This window comes from Sorex araneus, chromosome 1, assembly GCF_027595985.1.
Source record: "Sorex araneus isolate mSorAra2 chromosome 1, mSorAra2.pri, whole genome shotgun sequence".
Taxonomy (NCBI): Eukaryota; Metazoa; Chordata; class Mammalia; order Eulipotyphla; family Soricidae; genus Sorex; species Sorex araneus.
The window spans coordinates 224,513,983-224,541,545 of NC_073302.1; the positions used below are offsets into that span (position 1 = coordinate 224,513,983).

Genomic DNA, 27,563 nt, shown 5'->3' on the forward strand with positions numbered 1-27,563 from the left:
TCTGGTGTTTAGTAATATGGAGCATCTTTTTATGTGTTTGTTGACCACTCTTGACACTTTTAGTAAAATAATTATTTGTTCTCTCATTTTGAATCAGATGTTTTCTTATATTGAATGAATTTTTATATGAAGTTTTGATGTTATTCTCATCCAATAAATGATTCATAGAACCATTTACCCATTTTGTAAATTGTCTTATTACTCATTGTTCCATTTACTCTACAGAAATGTTAGAGTTGATATAGATCTAATTTTGCTCTTATTTGTGCTTTTGGTATCAATTTTAAAAATCATTGCCAAGACTAATACTGATATATTTCCTCCCTGTCTTCTAGGTGTTACCAGGTCTTATGTATAATTTTTGATGCATTTCATGTTAATTTTGTGGGTGATGTGAGTTTTGATTTCATTATACTGCATAGTGTCTTCTCAGACACTATGAGAGAAATGGGAGAAATGAATTCTCTGTGTTTGTGGAGAGTGAGTGTCTTCTGGCTCTGAGTTCAGGGATCCTTCCTGGTGGGGTTTGTGGTAACACATAGGGTTCGAACCTGGGTCAGCCATGCAGGGTCAACCTACTGCTATACTATTGCTCTTGCCTTCCAGCCCCTAATTCTCACAAAATTTCCTTCCAGTGTCCTATGTAGTTCTCAGGACAACTTTTTTATCCCTAATACCCTTTCTTTGTAAGAACTGAAAAAGGACCTTGAATGAAATTAGATTACATGTTTGGACAGGGTTCTCCTTGATGCCCTTTAATTTTTAATATTCTTAAAGTTCTCTTTTGTTGGACATTTTCATAGTATTCCCCTCCATATCTGTCTCTGTCTGTCTGTCCCTCTCTCTCTCTGTCTCTCTCTCTCTCCTCTTTCTTCTTAGTTTAGTTGCTGTTTTTTTCCTACATGATCCAGTAACTCTACTTCTGGGTCATGCAGTGTGAGGATGGAAAGTGAATCCCTGCAGATGCATGGTACACCATAACCACCGAGATATCTGCCTGCCTGGTTTTTATTTTGACAAATGTCTATCCTTTAACACACACACACACACACACACACACACACACACACACACGTACTGTTCACTTTGTTCACTTGATCCTCCAGACTGGTCATGGAAGCTTATACTGTTATCTCCAAGTTAGTAAGAGAGTACTTGGACATAGGCAGATTTCATTCAAATCTAGATCTGCCTGAGTCTGAAGACTTTGGCCCAAGAAACTAGTCACTCAGTATTTATAGAATGCTCAGAAGAACTTATAACATCCTTGAGAAACTGTGTCTATTTATTACTAAAATATTATTGATATGTATATAAAAATGGAGATGTTACTGGTGCCCGCTTGAGCAAATTGATGAGCAACAGGATGACAGTGATCCAGTGACAGTGAGAAGCAAAGTAGTCTTCCCTGGACTGAACTGAAAGTTAGAGTGATCTTAGATCTTACTGTCAGGGGGTTTAAGTTTCGTAGCTGCAACTGCAGCTCAGTACCAGCAGGGGGCCAGAATAGTGCCGGACCATGAGAGCATGACATTCTCTGTTCTAAGAACTGGCTCTGGAAGTTTAGAAATAAAGCTAGTGAGCGTAGGAACGCCAGATGTCAATTATACAACATTTGGAGGACATACAAGAATCCAAGAAGAAAATAATTGTCAGTATTCCAACTAATGTGAGCTTTTCAGTATTCCATTGTAGTAGATGTGTAACTACAAGATTAATTGTAATTCCATAGTTGTGGACTTCAAACTTACTTGTTTTGCTTTTGTTTGTGAGTAGTAATGAGGCTTTGAAAATGCTTTCCTCTTTTTGTTTTTGGGTTTTGTTTTGGGGCCACCCCTGACTGTGTTTAGGGGCTACTCCTGGCTTTGTGCTTGAGGATTGCTCCCAGAGGGGTTTGGAGGATTATGTGGTGCTGGGACTTCATCCTGGGCCAACTATATGCAAAGCATGTGCTGAGTGCAGAGAGCTGTTTCTCTTGACTTCTTACATACGTGCTTCCTTAGGATAAATATAAAAATAGTGTAAAATAGAGTAAAAAATTATATTGAGAAAATATAGAGGCTGATACTATTCTATGGGGATAAGTACAATGGGTAGAGTAATGGATTGAATTACAAACAGAATCTTATTATTTTAGGAAACAAATTAATGAATGTAATAGCCCGGTTTCCTTATAAAAGACGTAGGCAAGATAAGGCACAGGTAGGTTCTGAAAGTTCTGTCTTTCTGCAGTAAAAAAGGCTGTAATTCCTGTTAGGAGAGATGAAGTCATGAAATTTGATTATAAGTGGATGGTCATAGAGAGTATCATGCTAAGTGAAATGAGTCAGAAAGAGAGGGGCAGACATAGAAGAACTGCACTCATTTGTGGAATATAAAATAACATGAGACTGACACCCCAGGACAGTAGACGCAAGGGCCAGGAATATTGCTCCATAATTGGAAGCCCGTCTCATGAGCTGGGGGAGAAGGCACCTGGAATAGAGAAGGGATCACTAAGTCAATGACGGTTGGAGGAATCATTCAGGATGAGAGATGTGTGCTGAAAATAAATAAAGGGCCAAATGTAATAGCCTCTCAGTATCTGTATTGCAAACCATAATACCCAAAAGTAGAGCGAGAGTATGGGGGTAATTGTCTGCCATGGAGGCAGGGGGAGGGGCAGAATGGGGGGGATACTAGGGACATTGGTGGTAGAAAATGTGCACTGGTGGAGGAATGGGTGTTCAATCATTGTATGACTGAAACTCAGACATGAAAGCTTTGTAACTGTATCTCACGATGATTCAATTAAAAAAATTTTAATGCTATCATCAAATAATAATATGAATAAAGGCCAATCAATGGAAATGCAAGTTTTGCTTAAGATTCTACAGACGTTGCTACTATTGTGATATTTTTTCTTTGGGGGCCACACCTGGAAGTGCTCAGGGCTTATCTCTGGCTTCTGCACTCAGGGATCACTCCTGGCAGACTCAGAAGATCATATGGGATTCCAAGGATCAAACCCAGGTTGACTGCATGTAAAGCAAACACCCTGCCCTTTGTACTGTCTTTCTGGCCCTCTCCCTTTGCCAGGTTTTAAAACCACACCCCCCCTTTTTTTTAACGATGATACTGTAAGTGAGCAAAGTCACAGGTAAATATAGTGGATAATAATCAGAAGAAAAGCAAAAATGTTTTGCAAAGATCTGCCTGTGAAGAAATTAAGTCAAAGAATTTGAGATAGAAAACAGAATGAGCTTGTGGCAAACCGGAGGGAGAGCTAAACAGGCTCTGGGTTAGAGAACTGGGTTTAATCCCCGACACTGCATGGTCCCTGAGCACTGAGGAATGACCTGGAATGACCCCTGAGCAGTGAGCCAGGAGTAGCTCTGAGCACTGTTGAGTAGGACCTCAAAATTTAAAAAAATAAACATTAAGAGTAATATGGAAAAGGATAACCCAGAGAGCATATACACAATCAGAGACCATAAGAATTTACATCCTTTTAATCCCTGTTCTTTGCCTCTCCGTGTGGTCTCAGCCCTGAGCTAAATAAGTATGCAAAAAGCAAGGAGGTAGAATATGTGAGATCGTGAGATTTTACTGGAAGGAAAGGCCTGGTGAGGAATGACTGGATGACCCAGGCATCTGCTCTGTCTCTCCCCTGGGCAGAGTTGTCTGTCAACTCCAGAATGCAGAGCAGTCTATTGGGATGTGGACTTATATAGAGAATAAGCTTGGCCCATTTGTGAGGAAAACGACTAGCTTAACATGGTGGTTGAGTAATGGGCAGAGAGAACTTTGGAGCATTTCAAAGACAGAAATCCTAACAGGTTAAAAATTAACTGTGTCTTGGGGCTGGAGCGATAGCACAGCAGGTAGGGTGTTTGCCTTGCACGCAGCGGACCCAGGTTTGATGCCCAGCATCCCATGTGGTCCCCCGAGCACCGCCAGGAGTGATTCCTGAGTGCAGAGCCAGGAGTAACCCCTGAGCATCTCCAGGTGTGACCCAAAAAGCCAAAATAAATAAATTTTTTTAAAAAATCAACTGTCTGACTTTCACTAATAGAAAATTAGAGGTAAAATGGCTAAAGGGACCCTATGAACAGCTGCTAAGGAAATTCAAGCCTGAGAATTAAAGACCTGTGACTTCCTATCTCCTGACAACTTCTAGACCCATAAGTCTGACCCTAAAACAAACGCATTGGTTCATCAAGAAAATTTCAATCGGGGACTCCCGTTAAAGACACTCACAAATAGGATTCTGGAGGATAATTGATAAGGGATGATTTACCCAGAGTGTAAAAAGATTAGAACTAGAGGCCACCAGTTTGGTAACTAAGAGACCACTCTTCTTTAAGGACCAGGAAGCTTGCTTTTCCTGTGAAACAATAATTCTGTATTTATAGATTGATATTTCTTCAACTTCTCATTTCCATGTGGGAGGTTTTGTTGTCAGTGTTCTATTTTTTCCTTTCCCTTGCTTGATTTATTATGTCTTAGGACCAGGGCAAGTGAGGTGGGGGGAATTAAGCATATATGAATGAGCTATAGGATGCTCAACCATAAGAAGCTACTTCCAACTTGATTGAGAAACAAATAACCAACAGAAATCTTGGAGCTGGATTCAGTAAAAAACAAGTTTGAGCAAGGATGAGTCCCCTGTTAGTCACATTTGAAAAACTCGCCCCCTGTTCGGCAGGACCGTTCTTGAAAGTACAGATGTGGTAAAGGGGCAGCTATGGGGATTGAGCAACCAGGTTGGCTTGTGGGATGGTGTGATGTGATGCCCAGATGTAATTGAGTGAATCCAATGATACATGCTTTGCAAGTAAATCATAATGTGGATAATCTCCTCCCAATGTTCCTCTTAATCACTGCAAATAAACTTGATCGAAGACTTGAGGTTGCTCTTTCATAGCCTCTCACTTGCCCCAGGCACCCCTGACTCACTCAGAGCCAAGCTGTCTTATGAGCGCCTCCTCCTCCCCCAACACCCTCCATCTAATGGATATGGTAACTTGTCCACAGTTAGTGACTTGAGTTGGATATGATTGCTCAGAGAGAGATCCAGGGGGTTCTCCCGAGATCGGTGGGCCAAGGCTATGCTAATCTGACAGGGGTTCTTTTTTTTGGCCATCAGTAGAGATTCTAACTACAAATGAAGAGAGTATCAGAAGAAAGTATTGCAGGAGAGAGAACAATGCCCAGTGACACTGTTTAAGTGCAAGCTGAAGTCAGTTTTCATATAGGGTTTCTTGGCCTTGGCACCTGACCTACTGGGCTGGACAGGTCTTTGCTGAAGAGATTTTCCCTGACTGGGGGATGCTTAGCGCATCTCTGATCTCTGCCCACAAGAGAAACTAAACCGCTGCTCTTATCCTCAACTTTTGGTTACATGCTCCTTAATTTCTCTTTTTAGCTAAATTATTTTGTGTCGGGTCACTGGCAATCTAAAATTTATTTTAAAAACACTAATTCTTTTGTCAATGCAATTTTATTGATTACACATAAGCATCTCTGCAATATTGTGATTATATGTATATATTTTTCATCCAAAATATATTTCTTCTTGGGGCTGGAGCAATAGCATAGTGGGTAGGGCATTTACCTTGCATGTGGCTGACCCAGGTTCGATCCCCAAGCACCACCAGGAGTGATTCCTCAGTGCAGAGCCAGGAATAACCCCTGAGCATCACCGGTGTGACCCAAAAAGCAAAAATAAATATATATATTATGCCTTGTTTTGTTTTTTATACACAACTCCAGGGCAGCCAAAACCTCTTTATTTCCAAAGTGCAGAGAGTGATAAAGACTTCTCTCTTATGTTAAGGAGCTCGTCTTTGGGGACTCAGTAATGGAAGGGAGCTGCTTGTCAGGGAGCCACCCCTGTGATTAGACTAGAGGATGGGAACTCCGAGCCCTAGCCCCCAAGCCTACAGGAAGCAAAGGCTGAAGGATGCATCTGCTGCTACTAGCCAGTGAGTTCAGTTGTGCTTTTATAATGAAACCTCTACAAAGCTCCAGAAAGAGGCTTCAGAGAGCCTCCAGATTAGTAATCACGCCTTTCCCAGATGCCCTGCCCTCTCTTTTCTGTTTGCTGGCTACTGAGTTATAGCATTTTGTACAGAGTTGGTGAATGAATGATCAGGTTTCCTGAGTTCTGTGAAGCTGTGGGGAGGGTGTTTTTGCTCCATGTTTAGTGCTCAGGGGACCAAGTGGTACTGGAGGTAAAACATGAGGCTTCAGCATGTGAAGCGTGTACTCCAGCCTCTTGATCCCCCCTTGCCGCCTGTCACACTTTCTTTTGAGTTCCCTTTTTCTGCCCTGTAGGCTGCAGCAGTTGAAAGTCGCACCTTATTTGTTTTCCTTCTTCCAGGGATAATTGGCCGAGCTGCCTGGTGTCCAGTGTCTGAAAACCAATGTTTTTATATATTTTGGCCATTTCTAACATTTATATAAGACAGAAAAGTAAAACTAGTCCCTGTTATTTCATCATACCTGAAAACAGAAGTCACCGTAATATACTTTTAATTCTCCATCTAAATAATTTTGAGGAAACTGTTCTCTCTGAATTTTCAAGTACTAAGCATTTTAAAAAGTTAATTTGCTTGTTAAAATTAAAAAAAATAGTTTCTAGTTTCATTGTTATGTTCGCAAAGTTTGTAGTATTTCTTTTTAGATATATGTCAATTCTGTGTTTGTTACAGGGTTATTTTTGTGATCTCTCTGTGTGCACTTTTTTGGGGAGGAGCCACTTCTAGTTGGTGCTCAGGGCTTACTCCTGGTTCATTGCTCAGGGATCATTCCTGACAGTGCATGAGTAACGTGCTGTGAGGAATGAAACCGATTGGCCATGCTCAAGGCAAGCACCCTACATGATGTGCTGTGACCCTGGCCCACTGTGTGAACACTTTTTAGATGTGTGCATCTTAGTACACATTTAAAAAGTGTTTAGTAGGAATCAAATATTAAAGTATATACAATCTAATAACTTCTTAGTAAGCTCTGTATTTTGGATGATTTGTCACCAAAAGATTTCATGCATTTTGACTGGAAAATGTGGGAGACAGAAAACATAGACGTCTTTGGAGCTAAGGAGCTGAAACAGAACCTCAAAGTTTGTGACTAACTAGCTTTCTCCCCCGGGCACACATATTCCAAGCTGAGTTCAGAGCCTCCTAATTTTAAAGACTCCTACAAATGTCATGCAGACTTGTTACTGACCTTCTCGCTCAGCTTTTCTCCCAGCTCCTTCTCCCCTAAACTTTCAGAGAGATTTCTGCTCTATAAATACATTACAATAGTGAAAAGGTTAATGCTTTTAATAACTAACCTCTGCTCTTTTAAATTTTTCACTAAGGAAGTATGATGCATCTTGACCGATAATACGTATGAGGGTGGGATTAAGGGTACTTTCTAAGCAATAAAATTACTTTTTGTTTGTACATAGATGATATACGCATCTCTGATCTTTTTGATGTCAGTATATTTTCTGTGTTTTTATAATTTAACCCTTTTTTGGTTATAAGTTTCAAGATATGCCATATTTTAAAATCCACTAAAATTTTACAGAATTATATTTAACATTAAGTGATTAATACTGTCATTTTAAGACCTGTACTTTTAAAAATCTCAATACTAAATATTTGAGTATGTACTCACCACACTTTCTTATCATTGAGAATAGCATCTTTCCTCGGGAACAGACATATTAGCAGTTGAACATCATTATCACTATCGCCTTTGTTTGAAACCTTTATTTACATTTTTAATCAGGCTGAGAAAACCCCATGCATGAATAAGCATAGAATGTAAAGAGGAGAGAACGAAGTAGGAGGAAAAGTATTTTATCTTGGACTTTTTCTTTTGTTAAGCCAAGAATTAAATTAGTCCCAGCTTAATTGGTCTCCACACATTCCTGTGACGTTGGCAGGGTGGAGGAAGCGTTGGTGCGGTGACTGTATAGTATGTATCTAAGTATGTGCTGGAGAGGGAGAAAACTCATAAGCAAGCTGGTTTGACCAGAAACAGAACTGCCTGTGACAGATTAAAAGACAAGCAAGGCTTGGAATCCGAGCGCAGGCAAAGAGAGTGGAAATTTACAGCTGCTCTGTGTGAGCGTTCAAGTGGTCATTTTCTGCTAACGTTTTCCCGTGGTAACTGTTACTCTTCAAAGAGAGACAGAAAGTCAAGTCCGGATTGTGGAAACTTTTTCTCATGCGGTGGTGATAGGAGGTCCCTTCTATTAAATGGGAGATACAGGCTGCTTCATCTAAAGAGCGTTGAGCTAAGGAGAGAGCTGTCTTCAGCACCTCACCATGTATCAACTTTTTGTTGCTTAGACAAGTCTGGACTGTGTAACAGTTGGTGAGTAGCAATCAGGTTACCGGTACTGATTCATAGAACTAGAATAAAAATGGTTGACTGTAGTTTTAGTTGGGATTTTACAGTTAATGCTTGTGTATCCATTTTAAACTGTGCTAATACCTTGTTTCTTTTTGCATGATGAAATGCTGTTACTAGGAGAGATTTTTTTTATATAAAAAAAACAACTACAAAACAATACTTCTCTGTGGCCTGAGGCACTTGAACCATTACCAACTATTTTCTGTCCACCAAATAATCTTATTTTGGAAATGGTTTTTTATTTACAAAGAATTTCTGAAAATATGATAGCAGTGTACTATTTTTCATGGTTTTCTTTCAACTGAAAATTCAAACATTATCTATTATCAGTACATTAAAAATGATGTTTTGTATTATCAAGTACCGCATTCCCCCACAATGTAAATATTAAGGGTACCATTAAATTAAAGATTTACAATGCATGTTTTGTAAGATACAGTTATACATACTTTATATTTTTTTCAGTTATGGGAATTTTAAAAATTAGATAATTGAGCAAATTAAAATGAGTTCATGTGGGTTTCAAGTTAATTAAGTAGTGATTTTGACAAAACTCTCACATAATTTTTTTATTGAAGAATTTTATGGCCAGATGTCTATATTTATGTAAGTGACAGGACAGAACAGCTCCTTTAATTTGTATTCATATTCTAATAAGGCCTTCATTTGTATTATCTTAACATAGAGTGAATGCTAATTTTATATCTGTTAAAGCAATTCATAGAAGACCTATAATCATTCTGTGGGAAGAAGGAAGTATATAATGTTAGCTGCTATACTGACTCACTGCATAAAGATTCACCATATTCTAAGCAAAGTTTTTAATCTACTCCCTGACAGCCTCAAAAACTGTGTCCTAAGTTATTGATTTGATTCAAGTAAGTCCTTCAAGGCAGAATAACTTAGCTGAAAAGAAAACTTTAGCAGAGGATCAGTAAAATATTAAAAGATTTGTATAGTAGTCATGATGTAAAATGGCTGTACTTTCTCTAATATTTCCTCTGTGTTTCCAGAAGCTGTAGAACAGGTTTTGTTTTGTGAGTTTTGTAAGGTTTTTTTTTTTTTTTTTAGCCTAATGACCTATGTATAAGAAAAAAGAAACTCAGCCAGATGGTAGAAAGCATTACTGCTCACAGTCTCTTGAGCTTAAAGTGAAAAGTAAATACAGTAAAGATAATATAACAAACTAACTTTTACTGTTTTACAGATTTCCTTCCCACTCTTAGTCCTTAGACAGATACAAGATTTGTATACCGTGTCACAATCTTCAGAATAATATTTTTATATTTTAAACTAATCACTGGCATTTCCATAAGGGTGGCATCATTTCTTGAGCCCACCGTATATAATTATAAAAATAAAAAGTAAGTCATCTCCAACTTACAAATTGTTTTGTATTGCAGAAGTTTGTTTGTGAGAGGATAGTTGGGAATTTGGGACCTAACTTACTAGGAAAACAACCTGTCTAATGATTGTTTGCCTTTTCCCATAGCTCACAGTATATTTCATTCATACTTTAAAAAATTTTGCTCCCTTAAAAAATATTTTTACAAAACTAAATATTAAAGCAATTGTCAAATACACTGTTTTTATCCTAAATTATTAATGCTTGAAGAAAAGCAAATATGATAAGAGGTGGAGGGGTATTTGGAAAGATGGTTATAAATAGAATTTCCAGATACTTTTAGGATCTTCAAGATTGAAAGTATGGTTTATGAAATCTAATCTACATTTACATCAGTTTTTCTTCTCTTCCTTGCTTGCTGCAGGAATATTTCTAGCTCTTGCTTTAAAAAACAAAACAGAACAAAGCAAAACACGTTATCAAGCTGTTCTGAGTTCATCCGTGTCTGGCACATTAGTCTATACCTAGCAAAGAGTTACCAGATCAGGACTAAACTCTTTCTGTGGTCACTAACATGAAGTGAGAAGCATTTCCATGAGTCCCCAGCCTTCTATCCAAAAAAGGAAAGGTACTTGGGGATACATTGTTTTAATGTAAGAGATGGCTTGACAAGAATTGAGGCAGTGAAGACTCTGCTTTTGGGGATCATTTCTATAGTTTGTTAGTATGAGGTCATGAGAAGCCAGAGCACCCTCTCTTGAGCATGAAGCTGCTTCTAGGTGTTGCAGCTGCCTTTTGCCTTGATGACTGTTCTCGTCCCTTGGGAGAGGGAGAGGGAGAAGATGCAGTCTGAGTAGTTTTATGATGAAAAAAAAAATTTTTGAGGTAGTAGTTCTCAATGAACAGGCAAAGTGATGGGCGGGGGTAGGAGGGCATTTTCTAAGCTAGGAATCTGGAGCTCATGGGAAATTTTAATGTAAAGTATCATTTTTTTCTCAAAAGAAATATTTGTTTACATATGTGTCCTAGGATCCATAGGAAGAAATGAAGTCTGTTAGAAAATTCAGATTAAGCGCTACCCAAATTTAGTTTATACTGGCTTCCAAGGGTGTGTGTGTGTGTGTGTGTGTGTGTGATACAATTAAAACTGGTGTAGTATATATATAGGTATTTACATTTTTTTTCTTTTTGGGTCACACCCTACAATGTACAGGGGTCACTCCTGGCTCTACACTCAGAAATTACCCCTGGCGGTGCTCAGGGGACCATATGGCATGCTGGGAATCGAACTCGGGTCGGCCACATGCAAGGGAAATGCCCTACCCGCTGTGCTATCACTCCAGCTCCTATATATAGATATTTAATAAGTATCTGTTTAATTATAGGAATAGGATGAAATAATTCGGACAAAGTTCTGTATGAGATATGAATGTCTGTGGTTACTGTATATATGTGGTTATAATGCAGCGAAAGATAATATTTAGCTGATATTCCCTTAACAAGGAAAAACTATTTAAGCTATGTTAGCATGTACTTAAATTATATTTGTTTTGTTTTGATGCCACACTCACCTGTACACAGGATTTACTACTCCTGGCTCTGTGCTTAGGGGTCACTCCAGGTAGCACTTTGAGGACCATATGTGGGGCAGGGATTGAAACTGGGTTAGCCACATGCAAGACGAGCACCCCACCTGCTGTACTACCCTCCAGCCCTAAATTATGTTCATAGTGTTTGAGTGCTACTACTGAAACTTTCACTTTGCCACTTGTAAATGAAATAAGAGACTAGTTTTATGACTTTACATGTCTTACATTTCTAGCAGAAAGTCATTTAGTCCCTTCCAATTTTGGAAAGATGCAATATTATATGAACCTCCAAATCAGAATATATACAAACCCAGAAGTCTTGTAGGTGAAGATGTAACCTCAGCTAAATCACTTTCATCTTTTCTCTTCTAAATCTATTTAATAGACTGACAGTTTGTAGGTACATGGTATTGCTACCCAGTCATGATTTGGTTACTATATAATAAGTACTCATAGGGAAAACCAGTAAATTTTGAGTTTCTCCATAATTCTGTTTTGAAGAATTACCATTTGTAAAGTTAGTGAGTTCTGACAGTAATTTTTGAGAATGCTAACCTAGCTTCAAAACCATGTTATAAATTGAGACTGTGAAATTCTAACATCAAGTCACTACTCATTAGCAAGTGCTAATTGCTTAAGATGTAGAAAGTTTTATCTCTGACAAATGACTGGAGCTGTCAAGAGCTGTTACTGTGAATCAAATGAATAAAGTGACTGGTTGTATGTCCTCCTATGTTTATTTACCAAATCAAATTTAAAATAATTTCTGTGTTACATTAGAGCTAAAGAGTAATTCCCATTATTCTCTTTAAAGTTTTCACTTAGATGTGAGTCTGACCAGGGCACTATAAAAGGGCCAGAGCATATGCTTTGCATACAGGAGCCCTGGGTTTGGTCCCTGGCACTTCCTGGTCACTTCACCACCACCGGGAACCACCCTGTGGTCTGAATGGAAGCTTCCAGATGAGTGAGGGTACATTTAAAGCTTTTCTCAGGATTTCCATTTCTATATAAATTACATATTTTAGAGACTCTTCCGCCCTCAAGCCTAGAAAACCCATAAAAACAAAATCATTCTTTTTCTTTGGGTGTCTTTGCAGCAGTGCTCTCGAGGGCCGCGCTGCCTGGAGGGAGGGTGAGTTCATGGTGCAGGGCCCGACCCTGTGGCAGCTGCGTGCAGCTACATGCTCCAGCCCTCCGCGCCAGCTGCCAGCCCGTTCTTGGTCATGTGGGAACGAGAAAGAGGATGATCAGTGAGAAACCTTATTTATACTTTGTTATCTACCAGTTTTCACTCATATCTACACAAATACTAGGTATGCTTCTATCCATATTCAGTTATTTCTTCTAGCTACAGTGTGGATGTTTGTTTTAAAATGAAATAGTGGTGACCAGGGGGTATGGTAATTGTTTCCCTTGTATGAAGCTCTGTATTTGATCCTTGGTGCAGAAAGAAAGAGAGAAAGAGAAAGAGAGGAAGGAAGGAAGGAAGGAAGGAAGGAAGGAAGGAAGGAAGGAAGGAAGGAAGGAAGGAAGGAAGGAAGGAAGGAAGGGAGGGAGGGAGGGAGGGAGGGAGGGGAAGGGAAAGGAAGGAAGAAGAGAAAGAGGAAGGAAGGAAGGAAGGAAGGAAGGAAGGGAGGGAGGGAGGGAGGGAGGGAGGGAGGGAGGGAGGGGAAGGGAAAGGAAGGAAGAAGAGAAAGAGGAAGGAAGGAAGGAAGGAAGGAAGGAAGGAAGGAAGGAAGGAAGGAAGGAAGGAAGGAAGGAAGGAAGGAAGGAAGGGAGGAAGGGAGGAAGGGAGGGAGGGAGGGAGGGAGGGAGGGAGGGGAAGGGAAAGGAAGGAAGAAGAGAAAGGAAGGAAGGAAGGAAGGAAGGAAGGAAGGAAGGAAGGAAGGAAGGAAGGAAGGAAGGAAGGAAGGAAGGAAGGAACTGATTGGAAGATGATTTAGCATTTAGTATATATTGGGTGTTATATACTATATGGTATGTTTCCTAATTTATTTTGTCTGTAAAGGCAATATTAAATTATGATTTGTGTGGGGGAGGGAGAAGGAGATCCTAGGGAGATACCACAATCAGCAGAATTTTTAGCTTTATTTTTTAAAATTCTATTTAAACACCAGGTCATGCACAATACTTGAGTGATCTCTTTGTCCCCATGGATCTTCTTTTCTTTTTCTATTTTTTTCTTTTTAATGTCTGTAAGTTCTGTTAGAAGACAAATAACAAAATGGTAAATGCTGTGCTGTGCTTCTCTTAAGTCTTTTATGGGGCAAAATTTAGATTAATATTTTTGTTTGACTAAGAGAAAGTGCTAGAACTAGAAGTAGCAAACTAAGAAATAATTTTGAGGATGTTCTCACTTGTTGATTGCAGCTAACTTACTTAAAGGGGAAGAGTCTTGTTTTCCAGCTCTCTTTCTTCGTGGAACCTGGTCCTTTGGTTCTACTTTCATTGATGTGTTCTATGGAAGTCTTGAGTTTTTGTTTTTGGGGGGTTTTGGTTGTTTGTTTCAGAGACAAATTTATCATTTCCTAAATGTTTGTGGAAAACCTTTGAAATTAGAGCTACTATTGAATTACTGCCATTAAAAGTTGGACATAAAGATCTGTTTTAAAAAATGCCAGTAGCCTCCTACAGACAGGTTATTTATTCTCATTTAAAATATGTCAAGGAACAAGGTATGAAGCCAGTATAGACCCCAAATGATTTCCTCTCCCAGGTTCCCCACCTCTGCTCCACTTCAAACACTCCCTCTGTTACTGACGGTGTTCAGATGACTCACTTCTGTGACTGACTCTGGATGATCTTTGACGGTGCTTGTGCATAAATCAGGAGTATGAAATATTTAACTGTTATTAAGAAAGGGAATAATGCCAAAATCTACTCTAAGATCTGCAGGGCCTGAGTTCCTGTGAGCAGAGCTGAATAATCATTTTTGGCTTTCTTTTCACAGCCTGAGCCAAGTCCTACTCTTCATGGAACTTCTTAGCAAAAGTGAAAGAAATCATATTTGTTTGACTAATGCTTTGAAAAAACATGATGGTCAGATAGCCCACAATTAGGTTTGATATATTGGTTCTTTATTCATTGAAATGATTATTTGTGAGAAGGGTTTTATTATAAACACATTTGCATGATCTATTAAACAAAGTTTGGAAAAACTAAAAATTTGAAGGGAAAAGAGGTTCACGATTCAGAGCCAACTTCTCTGAGGGCTGTTGCTGTTAACTTTCTTAATTGTTTTTTTCTAACTTTTTTCTGTTCTTTTAATTTTTAAGAAACTTCTTGTATTCTTCAGCATAGTCCTGTTATGCTTTACATGATACAAATTTTGATAACATTTTTATAGCATTTTCAGCTTATTTCTATTTGATAACTATTTTATAACATTTTCAGGTTATTTCATATCTTGATAAACTTTTTCATAACTACATTTTATCAAGCCTAAGAAGTTATAAATTCAAAATATATATATATAAAACAAAGCTTGCCCATTAGTATAAGAACCCATCAATTATAAGATACAACTATATTTCAGTAATATTAAAAATGTGTTTTAAAAGCTGTACATATATTTAAAAATCTCTTAGTTTGTTTTCTTAGGATAGACTTCAGAAATGTAATTACTGTTAAGTCAGGGAGTATGAGCATTGTGTTCAACATGGACTTATGGAATAATTGACATGTTAATGATATTCAGCTTTCTATCTAGAAACAAGATAGGTTCTTCTAGATCTTTTCTATTTTAGTTTGGTAGAAGTTCTTCTTCAATCTCTTTAATATTTCTGGAAATACTTCTTTTTTAAAAAAATGCAGTATTTAGGGCTAGAGCGATAGCACAGTGGGTAGGGCATTTGCCTTGCACATGGCCGACCTGGGTTCGGTTCCCAGCATCCCATATGGTCCCCTGAGCACCGCCAGGGGTAATTCCTGAGTGCAGAGCCAGGAGTAACCCCTGTGCATCGCCAGGTGTGATCCAAAAAGCAAAAATTTAAAAATGCAGTATTTAAAAAACTTTAAAATGTGTTTTTTAAATGCAGTAAAACAAGAAAGGTGTAAAGTATCATAACGCTTTTAATTCAGATAATACAGCTAACAATATTGGCTTAACCATATTTCAGAGATTGGTCTGTGGCTGCTTGCATGCAGTTAGAGGTACAGCTTGTGGACCAGTGACACGGTCCAAGTGGCAGAGCACATACCTTCCATATTTGAGGTTTAATCCCTGGCATTGAAAAGAAAAGGAGTATAGCTCACTGAAGGACTAAACAGATAAACACATCTTGTGATGTTTTTGTGCTGTTGTTATCTTCTCTAGCTTTGGAGCTACAACCGGCTGGTGCTCGGGTTTTTTCTACATGAAAGCTAGGAGTTTGTGTTTTATTATCGTGTATTTGACTAATTTGCTCAATTCATATTAACGCTAGAATTTTCCCCCTTCATTTTTATTTTTTTAATTTTGCTTTTTCCTTTGGTTGTTGCAGTGAGGGTTGCACACCTCACTGGTGTGGTGAGGCGCTTGCAGTATTTGCTGGGGCTCACACATTTCTCTTGTGATGTGCCTGCATATTTTGGTTGCAGCACTTTTAAGCCCAGGGTTCTCTGGCCCTCAGCTTGGTAGAAGTTGACATGAGGCCAAGGAAAATCCAGATGGCGTTTGTTGGAAGCTTCTGCCTGAGTCAAAAGGAGGCAGCATGGACAGCAAACCTTAGTTTTCTAGAGAGCTTCTTACGGCAAGAGTTTTTTGTTGTTGTTGATTTGTTTTGTTTTGGAGGCTCACCCAGCAGTGCTCAGGGGTTACTACTGGCTCTCCACTCTGGAATCACTCCTGGCAGACTTGGGGCACCATCTACTGTGGATGGAACCCGGGTTGGCAGTACAAAGCAAATGCCCTACCCCTGTACTATTTTTCCATTCTGAGCAGGAGCAAAGTTTCATGCTCAGGAGCCACTCCTGGCCCAGTGCTCAGGGGCCATATGTGGTGCTGGAGATTGAATTGAGGTGGTCCCAGGTTCTGTCACTCCCCCAGCGTGCCTTTGTGACAGGTACATTTTTGAAGTTTAGTTGTTGAAGTTTTCTCCTGTTTTCAGTGTTGTTGGTTCAGATCTGCCATATGGCACAACCCATGTGCCCGAGGCCTGCCCCCTGCCCGTCCTACCTCCTGTCTGCTTCTTCCTTCTCCTCCCTCCATCTCCTTTTTTTTCCCATTAGGCTTTTCTTTAAAATAAGGGATCCACACAGTGATGGGCTTTTTTCAGCACTGTGCTTCAGGGTGTGGTTCCAGGCACAGCCCTGATTCTTTCACTCCCACACTTCAGCTAGCCATGCAGTGGGGATCTCACACTCTTTATTGTGACGCTGGGGATCACATATGGTAGTGCCACTGGCTTTGCACTAGGCTTACAGGGCAGTGCTGGGAATGATTGGCAGGCGTGGCACCAAGGAGCCCCTCCCCCACCCTCCAGAGTGTTCTCATGAACATAATTGCATTGTTTGTGAATTACAGTTTTCTCATTTCTCAAAAATGCTATTGTTAAGCTCTGTTTAATATTTTTATACATTTTCCAAGATATTCAAGGATATATAATAATATTGTGACAGTGACACATTTTTGTGTGTGTGTAGGTGAGAGAGTTGGGCCACATATAACAGTCCTAAGCAAAGTCCCGGCTTTTCATTTAGGGATCACACCTGGAAGTGCTCAGGGAACCCTATGAGGTGCCAGGGATTGAACCAAGTCAGCCTTGAGCAAGACAAATGCACCCTGCATTTGCACAAATGCAAAGACAAATCTTTCCAGCACAGTCTTTAATTTTATTGAAAATAATTATACTAGAATCTTCATTGAAAATAAATTAGATCACTGCTTGGTAACTCCTGTTACTATTCCTAGTACTGGTTATCTTAAGCTTTTATGTCTTTCCTTCAATTCCTACTCATACTCCTGTATTCTTAATCTTTCTCCAGCAGTAACTTTTTGTTCTACTTAGCAGGAGAAAGTTAAGATAAAAAATAAAAATAGGGGCTGGAGTGATAGCACAGCGGGTAGGGCGTTTGCCTTGCACGCGGCCGACCCGGGTTCAAGTCCCAGCATCCCATATGGTCCCTTGAGCACTGCCAGGGGTGATTCCTGAGTGCATGAGCCAGGAGTGACCCCTGTGCGTTGCTAGTACACGTGTAACTCAGAAAGCAAAAATAAATAAATAAATAAATAATATATATATATATATGTAAAAGGTAGTCTTTATCTTATCTAACATATAAAATATTTTCCATATAAAGGTTACTAACATGTTATATGTATTATATGTAATCTATATATCTCCCATGCACAAATTTAAATACTGTATCTATAACACATGTAAATCATAGTACTGTTGCACTGTTGTCCCATTGTTCATCGATTTGCTTGAGCGGGCACCACTAACATCTCCATTGTGAGACTTGTAGTTACTGTTTTTGGCATATCGAATACACTGTGGGGAGCTTGCCAGGCTCTGCTGTGTGGGCAGGATACTCTTGGCGGCTTGCTGGGCTGTCCAAGAGGGACGGAGGAATAGAACCGGGGTCGGCCTCATGCAAAGAAAACGCCCTACCTGCTGTGCTCTTGCTCCAGTCCATCTATATCAACATCATATATACAGTTTACTATGCATTAAATCATCATCATCATCATCATTGATCATCGGTTTTCTCGAGCAGTCTCAGTAACGTCACCATCGTCCTAGCCCTGAGATTTTAGAAGCCTCTCTTTACATGTCCTTCCCAACAGTGCTGCATTGGAGGCTCTTTCAGGGTCAGGGGAACGAGACCCATCATTGTTACTGGTTTTGGCATATAAAAACACCACAGGGAACTTGCCAGGCTCTCCCATGCAGGCAGGAAACTCTGAGTAGCTTGCCAGGTTCTCTTAGAGGGAAACTCTCAACCCACCCCCTCTGAGGGGCCCTGGTGAAGACAGCCATGTGCAGGGGCAGGAGACTGCATTGCTGTCTTCAGGGAGCTTGATTTTATAGTCTCTGGATGTTGGTCGTTGATGGGATTACATGGCACCTGGGGGCAGTTTCTGGGTGTGACTGCCTAGCTACTGGAAAATGGGGGATCTGGGTGGAAGAGGCCCAGTTCTGATCCGAGCAGGCTTGGAGATCTCAGCCCTGGGTTCCGCACACCTGGGTTCCTCTGCCGGTTCCTTCATGTCTGAGGCTCATCCAAACACGTGGAGAAGGGCCTTGAGCATGGCTGTGGCTGGGTTCCTGGCTGGGTTCTGGAGGTCTTTGGCTGCCGGGGCTCTGCTCAGGGCGGGGAGGGAAACTCAACCCATCCCCTCCAAGGGGCCCCGGTGAAAACACCCAGGCGCCGGGGCAAGGACTCTGCCATTTGCATTAAATATATACATGATTGTATTAGGCTAAGGATGTAATTAAATAGTAGATGGTCTGCTTCACATATAAATAAGACCCTAGATTCAGTCCCTGACAGTCACCCCAAAGTAAATGAATAAATTTTCTTTAAATATATATGTATATATATACATATATATGTGTGTATATATATATGTATATATATATATATATATATATACATACAGAGGGCTGGAGCGATAGCACAGTGGTAGGGCACTTGCCTTGCACACCGTCGACCCAGGTTTGATTACTCTGCCCCTCTCGGAGAGTTTGACAAGCTACCAAGAGTATCTTGCCCACACGGCAGAGCCTGGCAAGCTACCCCTGGCGTATTCAATATGCCAAAAACAGTAACAACAAGTCTCAAAAAAAAAATGGAGACGTTACTGGTGCCCGCTCGAGCAAATCAGTGAGCAATGGGATGACAGTGACAGTGACAGTGATATATACAGAATTTGAGATACTATATATATTTCCATATATTAATATGCTCTATTGCCTTAGGGGGTCAAACTCAAGACCTCGTGCTTACAAAGCAGGTACTGTAGACACTGATCTGTATCCTGACCTATTTTCTTTTTTTCACTTTTCTTTTTCACTTTTTCCTCCCACCTTTTGGTGGTTCAAAGTTCTGTCTCCTAGTTGATGTATTACTTACCATCAATTAAAATTCCAGCAAAGAATACAAGAGAATTGTCTTAGATTGTGGTTGGTCTGATGTTAACAATCCTACTTGACCTAAAATAATTGTACAAGGTACTTAAAATATGTACCAAATATATTTAAATTTCACAATGATTATATCATTGTTTCTATCCTTTTTCTTGAACAAGGTCCAAATGTGTATAAAATAATTTTATGTGTTTGTATTTTTCCAAGTTTGTATTGATGTTTTTAATTAAATCTTAATCCTAGCAAAATCCCTCAAGATCTAAGCAGCCTTCATCATGACTTTTTATAAATTGCACCGGTTTCGCTGCTCAGCTCCATAGCTTCCAGTGATTTATTTTGTTTCCTTCTTCTGCCTCTTCTTCCTTTATCTCTTTTCCATCTTTATCCTAAAATAATTTTACTTTGTCCTTACTCATGCATAATAGCTTGACTAAGTATAGAATTCTTGGTTAAACATAATCCCCCCAGGAAGTGTGTAAACAGGCCTTTACTGTTTTCTAGCGTTTGAAGTCGTTATAAACCCTAGATTTACTCTTACAATCTGATCTGTAGGAAATCTTCCTTTAGATTTCCTGCCACCCTTTTGCGAGGATTTCTTTTTCAACCTTAGAGTTCAGAAATATTAGAATGTATCTTTCAGCGAGCCCTTAGATATTTTCCCTGTATGCCATTACTTTCTTTAAATTGGAAGAGCTTGTCCCTTTATTCAACTCAAAGAAATTTTCTACCATCCTTTCCCCCCCTTTTTTTTTTCCATTTTTCTTTTCTTTCCTTATTTGTCTATTTATTTGTTTACTTTTTTTCTTTTTGGTTTTTGGGCTATACCTGGATGTTCTCAGGGCTTACTCCTGGCTGTGGCCTCCTGGCAGACTTGAGGGGCCATATGGGGCGCTGGGGATCCAGCCTGAGTCAGCGCGTGCAAGGCAAGAACCCTCCATCCACTGTATGTCTCTCTGTCCCATCATTGTTTCTTTTTATTAAAAACAAACCAACAGAACTAAATGTTCGCTGCACTGGGGATCCAACCCAGGGTCTCCAACCTGCTAAACTTGTGCTCTGTTACTCAACCACCTCCTTGGCCTGTCTCCCCCTTCATGACTCTCTTTGTCAGTTTCTCTGTTTCATAATATAGGATCTCCTATTCATCTTCTGGGTCTACTCTACTCTGCGTATTTCTAACTCTTTTCTCTGATTTGGTTCTTATTGATTTTGTTTGTGTTCCGCATCCATTGCAGGGTGTTCTTATGGCCTGGTCTTCAAATTACTAACCATTTTTCAATTATCTGCCATTCTATTACTTGGCTATTGCTTTGTTTTTAATTTAATCAAACGTGCTTTTAGTTCTAGGAATGTTTTCTCATTTACTGTTTACTTTTTCACAAAAGCCTATTCTTATTTTACGTACATGATTTCATTTTAATGCCTTTGCCTACTCCATATTGCCCTATGTATTTGCTATTTGTTTCTCCTTATACTTCTATTTAGTTAATTTTCCTAATATGGCTCTAGAGTTTTGATTGTAATTTCTTTTAATGAGCAAGAGATTAATATTAGTAACTGGTATGTCTTCTTTTCAACTACTTAAAAAAATGGGCAATGTAAGAAAATAGGAAACTGACATAAAAAGCAAGTTTAAGGGCCAGTTCATATATGAAGATCTGTTCATTCTTGTTAGGAATTTGTGAAATGGGAGTTAAAATAATGAGATAACCTTTTACAAATGCAACTAAGATCCATACACTGCAGTGAGAGTATAAACTGTTATAACAACTTGGGAAAGTAATGTGACTGTGTATAGTTAAGATTAGTGTATTGTTTCTTTCCTTTGAATTCACTTGAGAGCTGTGTTTCAAACTTTTATAACTCACTAGTAGGTAGTGCAATAAATTTAAGAAACAATGACTAACACTGCCCCCCCTTTTATTGATGTCTGTTAGCTCCCATTATTGAACAGTCAACACCCCCTCCCTTTTTTTCCAAATGATGCAAGCTAGAACAGATAGACTAGAACAGAAAATACCCAGAGGGCAGGTATTGTTCAACGAAGTAATTACACGACCACTTATACATTCCTTTGTTCTGGATCACAAGGTGCTAAAAAAGAAAGAAAAATAAAATCAGTGTCCTAGAGAAATCCTCATGCAAATGTACGAGTTCACATGTACATTAGTTTGTATTGCAATTTATTTGTAGTAGTAAGTTATTGAAAATAATCCAAATACAGAGAATTGGTAGTAGTGTGATAGAGTCAGACATTTTGGTACAGTATAGCAGGTAACGTGAATAAACTAGAGATTTGTGTGTTAACATCTGTAAATCTCATAAACATGGTACTAGGGTGCAGAGGAATTGATGGTATTACAGCATCTGTAAATCTCTATTTTCTGAAAGTATAATTTGACATAGTAAAAATCTGGAAGCATGTCTATGAAAGACAGAGAATAAATATATCCTGTAAGACAGAAGGGAATGGAATCATCAGACCGAGAAGGAAGCGGGTTGCTTCTGTTGCTTTCTTGCTTATTCATTAACTGGGGATCCTGCCACATAGTGATCAGCGGTCATCAGGACCACGCTTGGTGGTGTTCGGGGGGAGCCCACCTGAGTCTTGAGCATGCAGGCCCTCTAGTCCCTGAGCTGTGTACCTGACCCTTGGGGTTGCTGTCGAGGGCAGAGAGTAATTGAACCTGAGGTGCTGCATTGTCCTCTGTTGCTTCATCCGTATTACCAGACTTTTATGTAGAGTACCCAAAGAAGCAGTCCTGTGAAGCATTTGGATTAACTTGACTGTTCTAGTGCGTTTATGGCTGAGTGGGGAGTCATCGCCCACTCCAGGGTCATGCTCCACCCTCCTGGGTGAGGTGGGGTGAGTGAGCACAGAAACTTCTGCCCTCAGGAGAAACGAATTAAAGAACTGCCAGAGAATTTTTTTTTTCTTTCCTAATTAGTTCATTCTACTTCTGTCAGTATTTCTTTCATTCCTCTTTGCGTGGAGCTTGGGAGTGGGGGCTGATGGAGGTGGGTGGAGGCAGTTTCCTTTTTTAACTGCAGTTGAAATTTTCTTTGTTTTCTCCCCATATGAATGAATTCTGTAATTGTTGATTCTCAGCCTCCCCCGAGACTCGCCAACAATAGTAGGCTTCCTTTCAAGAATGAGTTCTGATTTTCAGCATTTTGCTTCACAGTTAAGGAATTGATCCCATCTCAACTGTTTGTAAGATATTTGAGTAAGTGTAGACATCTAGTCCCACATAAATATGTTGACTAGAAATTTATTTAATTTTTTTTACTTTTTATTTATTTATTTATTTATTTTTATGATTTATTGATTTTTTAATTAATGAGTCACAGTGAGGGTACAGTTACAGATTCACACATTTTCGTGCTTGTTTTACCCCCGTGCAATGTTCGAGAGCCCATCCGTCCACCAGTGTCCATTCTCCACCACTTATGAACCCAGTATCCCTCCCACCCCCTATCCTATCCCCCCACCCCACTCCGCCTTTGTGGCAGAGCATTCCAATTTGTTCTTTCTCTCTCCTTTTGGGTGTGTTGACTAGAAATTTAATTGTAAGGCTCTTCTCTGCTTTCCCTCTCAGAACTTGATTTTTCTTCATGGTTTTATGTTTTATGAAAGTCAAAAAAAACTTGATTTTTTTATCCTTTTGTTGTTGTGGTGGTCAATTTGCAATAATGTCCTTTGAGAGAGGAATGTTGCTTTTAAAAGCCACAAGATATATTGAATTTGGGACTCATCTTTAATTTCTGTAGAAAAGTCCTTTGGAAGACCAGGTTTAGATTTTTTTTTTCTGTTCAAGCTGCTATCTCTGCTGCTATTTCAGAATGATGACATTATGCATAGGTTTTCTAAAAATTCCTGAATTGTTGTAGATATTGAGACAAGGTACTTGGTATTATAGAAACTGAAGGGTAAAAACAGAAATATATATATATGCATATATATATATATATTTATGTGACATCTGGTCCAGTGCTTCAATGTAGAATTACATCTTTTTTTTTTTAATTTTTTTAATTTTTATTTTTTTTTAAATTTATTTATTTTTAATTAGAGAATCACCGTGAGGGTACAGTTACAAATTTATACACTTTTGTGCTTATACTTCCCTCATACAAAGTTCGGGAACCCATCCCTTCACCAGTGCCCATTCTCCACCACCCGTAAACCCAGTGTCCCTCCCACCCTCCCCAATCCCATCTCCCCCCCACCCCACCCTGCCACTGTGGCAAGGCATTCCCTTCTGTTCTCTCTCTCTAATTAGCTGTTGTGGTTTGCAATAAAGGTGTTGAGTGGCCGCTGTGCTCAGTCTCTAGCCCTCATTCAGCCCGCAACTCCCTTCCCCTACATGGCCTTCGACTACAATGTAGTTGGTGATCGCTTCTCTGAGTTGACCTTTCCCCGGAACGTGAGGCCAGCCTCGAAGCCATGGAGTCAACCTCCTGGTACTTATTAGAATTACATCTTATTCTATTCACGAATTGTATAAAGCTGTTGTCCCTTTTAGGAAGTTTAGGAAGCCGGTAAGTGGCTATTTTTCTTAATGAAATAATTTCCTTCTCCACTCTTTTTTGTGGTGGGCCTTTGAGTTATGAAAATTGTGTTTTAAGTAGATGAACTAAAATAAAAGCAAAGTGTATATGAATCACACTCCCCCCCCCCCCAAAAAAAAAGTCTGTGTCTTTGATTGTTGCTTCTCTATATTCAGTTCCTTTTGATTTGGTTATTGACTTCCTCCTCCTTCCCTGGTTGCTGAGTAGGGCTTTTTTTCATCATATCTCAATATATTATGTATTTTGTTCTCTCCTCCCTTTCTTTCTCCATCATCTTAATTTCATTATTTAATTTCTCCATTTGACCTTTCCTGGCATCTAAAAATTGTGTATGTATTTCTACCATTGTATTGGTATGTTCATTTCGCATTTCCTAATTCAATGTTGAGCACATTATAGGTTCTCAGTGAATATTTTTGAAATAAAATCCTGTAGATTGACTCAACTTCTAGCTTTCAGTTACTCTTAGTGGATTTTCTATGGGGCCATGTGTGCCCACTGACAGTTTGAATTACTATTCTGCATTGGCGCATGTGTATATGTATCCTGTGTGTTTTTTATTTTGATTTTTTAACTCAGCAAGCACTACTTTTGTTTGTTCTACCTTCTTTAGTTTTTCCTCCTTTCTCTCCCCTAGCCCTCTCCTCTACTACTACTACTACTACTACTATTTTTATTATTATTATTAAATAGAGCCTTATTGTTTACTCTGCTACTTAGACGTGAGTGGAAAGTGACACCAGGGTACTGTGTGTCCCTGAGCTGCTCCCAGCACCCACACTGGAGCACTGATTAGCAGACTGGCTTTCAACATCTGCCCAGCGTCAGTCACATGAGCTTGCCATGGCATCTTCTTCTGCCCTTCTTTATGCATTGCAGAAATATAACGTATATATTTTTAAACTTATATGATGTGTAATAGTAAACTTCACAGAATACATTTCTGGACTCCTTTCTTTCTTTCTTTTTCTGCCCCCCACACCTCAAGTTCTTTTTTATTTGAGTTTTGTTTTGTTTGGGGCGGTGTTGGGGGGTGTTGGGCCAGGCCTGGTGGTACTCAGGGCTTACTCCTGACTCTTTGCTTAGGGATCACTGCATTGGGACTCGGGAAATGAGTTTGTCCTACTAATTGGAGACCTCAATTATATTTTCTCAAGTACTTACATATTTTAGTACAAATAGAACATTGATACTCATGTTTGGCTGTATTTGTGCCCTGTAAGGAGATAATTTCAGAAAAAGAAGAATTGATACTTCTTTTCCCCGCTCTTCTTATTTCTTCAGTGACAAGGGCAACTAAATATTTGAAGGGTTTAGAATAATAGACTATAAGACTAAGGCCCAAGAATAGTAGAAATAAGTACCAGGAGATTGTTTCCATGGCTTGGAGGCTGGTCTCTCATTCTGGGTAACTCAGGGAATGGACCACCAAGTAAAATGTGGTTGGAGGTCATGTGGGGGAAGGGTGATGCGGGCCGAATACAGACTAGAGACTGAACACTCAACACCTTTATTGCAAACCACAACACCTAATCAGAGAGAGAGAACAAAAGGGAATTCCCTGCCATAGTGGCAGGGTGGGGTGGGGGGAGATGGGACTGGGGAGGGGGGGAGGGATGTTGGGTTTACTGGTGGTGGAGAATGGGCACTGGTGAAGGGATGGGTTATCGAACTTTGTATGGGGGAAACATGAGCACAAAGATGTATGGATCTGTAACTGTACCCTCACGATGACTCTCTAATTAAAAATAAACTAATAAAAAATAAATAAATAAATAAATAAATAAATATTTGAAGGGTAGATAAAGAACATATTCTAAATGATTTTACATTGCAATTTTGTGATTGTAATGGGGTAGTATATTTTAAGTATTATATTACCACAGTATATGGAGTCTAGTCCCAATTTTGTTTTATATTTTTTTGTTATTATCATCATCACTCTTTTCAATATCTGCTTTTCTCTTTTTTCCTCTTCTTATATAATCTTTGTATCTTTCTCATACAAAACATTTTAAACTTCAAGTAAAGCAAATTTTGATATATATTTTTTTAAAATCTCAATGTGGGCAGTCTGGTGATGTGGCTCAATGGTAGAGCCATTCATTCAGAAGACCTGGATTTGACCCCCAACACCACACGAAATAGATTACACATGTTTTTTTTTTAATTGAATCACTGTGAGATAGTTATAAAAGTTGTTCATAATTGGGTTTCAGTCATATAAAATACATGTATTTTAAAATATTTAAATTTGACATAACACTTGATAAAACTCACTTTAATTGATTTAAATATTTTAAATGGCTAAAATGAGGTTAATAATGTTCAACACTACATTTTCTAACAGTTTTGTGTTTGTTTTTAGCATTCCATATTGGAAGAAGAGATCACTATAGATGAAGAAAATGCCTTTGTTTAGTAAATCCCAGAAAAATCCGGCAGAAATTGTGAAAACTCTGAAAGATAATATGGCCATTTTGGAAAAACAAGACAAAAAGACAGACAAGGTATGAGCTAAAACAATAGCACTGTTATTAAAATACATATATTTTAAGACCAAAATCAATGTAAAAGTTTAACGAAGAACTTTAAATATGGTTTGTGGTATACACATAGGGTCTTTGTAAATACATTTAAAGTTACTGTCAGTCTTCTGTAACTGTAATTCTGTTGTCTTAAATTCTTAGGTCATGATCTGCCCACTCTGACCAAACTTGGATCTCTAGGCAGCTCGGAAACTCTAAGGGGTTATGCTGATATTCAATCTTAGATTTGCAGGAAGTGGGAAAAGGTTTTAAGAATCAGCTAATATTTTCTTCTACAGTGCAATTTAATTTTAATACAGACTGAAGGACCTACTAAGGATGAATTCCTCAAATGAAGAGGGGTTGTTTGTTTTTAGCTATTTCTGCAAAAGGATATTGAATCCTACATTTTCAGTTTACCTCCAAGTGACTATTTTATTGAAAGATACAAGAGTCCTATAAAACAGAGGCCCCTGAGTTCAAACTATCCATCTGTCCCAGTGGATATAATATGGTCTTGTGTTCTTATTAGGATGTAGAAATCTTATTTTTCTTCTGACATCTTATAATGGATATAGAAATATGTTCTTAAACTTTTATTTTGAGGTACCATGATTTACAGTTGTGTCCATTCTAGATTCTCATGCATACAATGTTATATACCACCAATCCCACCACAAGTGTCAACTTCCATCCACCAGTGTCCCCAGGTCCCCAACCCCGGCAGCCTACTTCAGTTAAAAAAAAAAAAATGTATTAAGATTCATTGATTTACTTGAGAAGGCACTATTAACGTCTCCATTTGTCCCAGCCCTGAGATTTTTAGCAGCCTCTCCTTACTCATCTTTCCCAACAATTGGAGGCTCTTTCAGGTTCAGGGGAATGAGACCTGTTACAAGTAAATCAATTAAGGTACCATGATTCACAGAGTTATTCATTGTTGAGTTTCAAGCATACAATGTCTCAACACAGTCCCATCACCAGTATCAAATTTCCTCCACCAATATTCCCACGTCCCCCCCCCACCCCACCCCCGCCACAACCTGCCTCCTTGACAGGC

General features: G+C 39.1%; 1 protein-coding gene and 1 pseudogene across 4 annotated transcripts in view; both read left to right on the forward strand.

The window, feature by feature from the left end:
* The window catches only part of CAB39L (calcium binding protein 39 like), a 124,683-nt gene that overhangs the window by 43,359 nt on the left and 53,761 nt on the right, over window positions 1-27,563 (forward strand). For 3 of the 4 annotated variants that reach the window (XM_055124174.1, XM_055124172.1, XM_055124173.1), the window contains one exon: window positions 26,344-26,485. In XM_055124174.1, coding sequence (XP_054980149.1) covers window positions 26,375-26,485 — 111 coding nt within the window. In that variant the 5' untranslated portion in view covers window positions 26,344-26,374. Of the gene's footprint in view, window positions 1-8,042; window positions 8,356-26,343; window positions 26,486-27,563 lie in introns of those variants that run through there. The other variant, XM_004604489.3, reaches the window with a different exon arrangement.
* Window positions 10,426-10,592, forward strand: LOC129401195 (small nucleolar RNA U3; annotated as a pseudogene).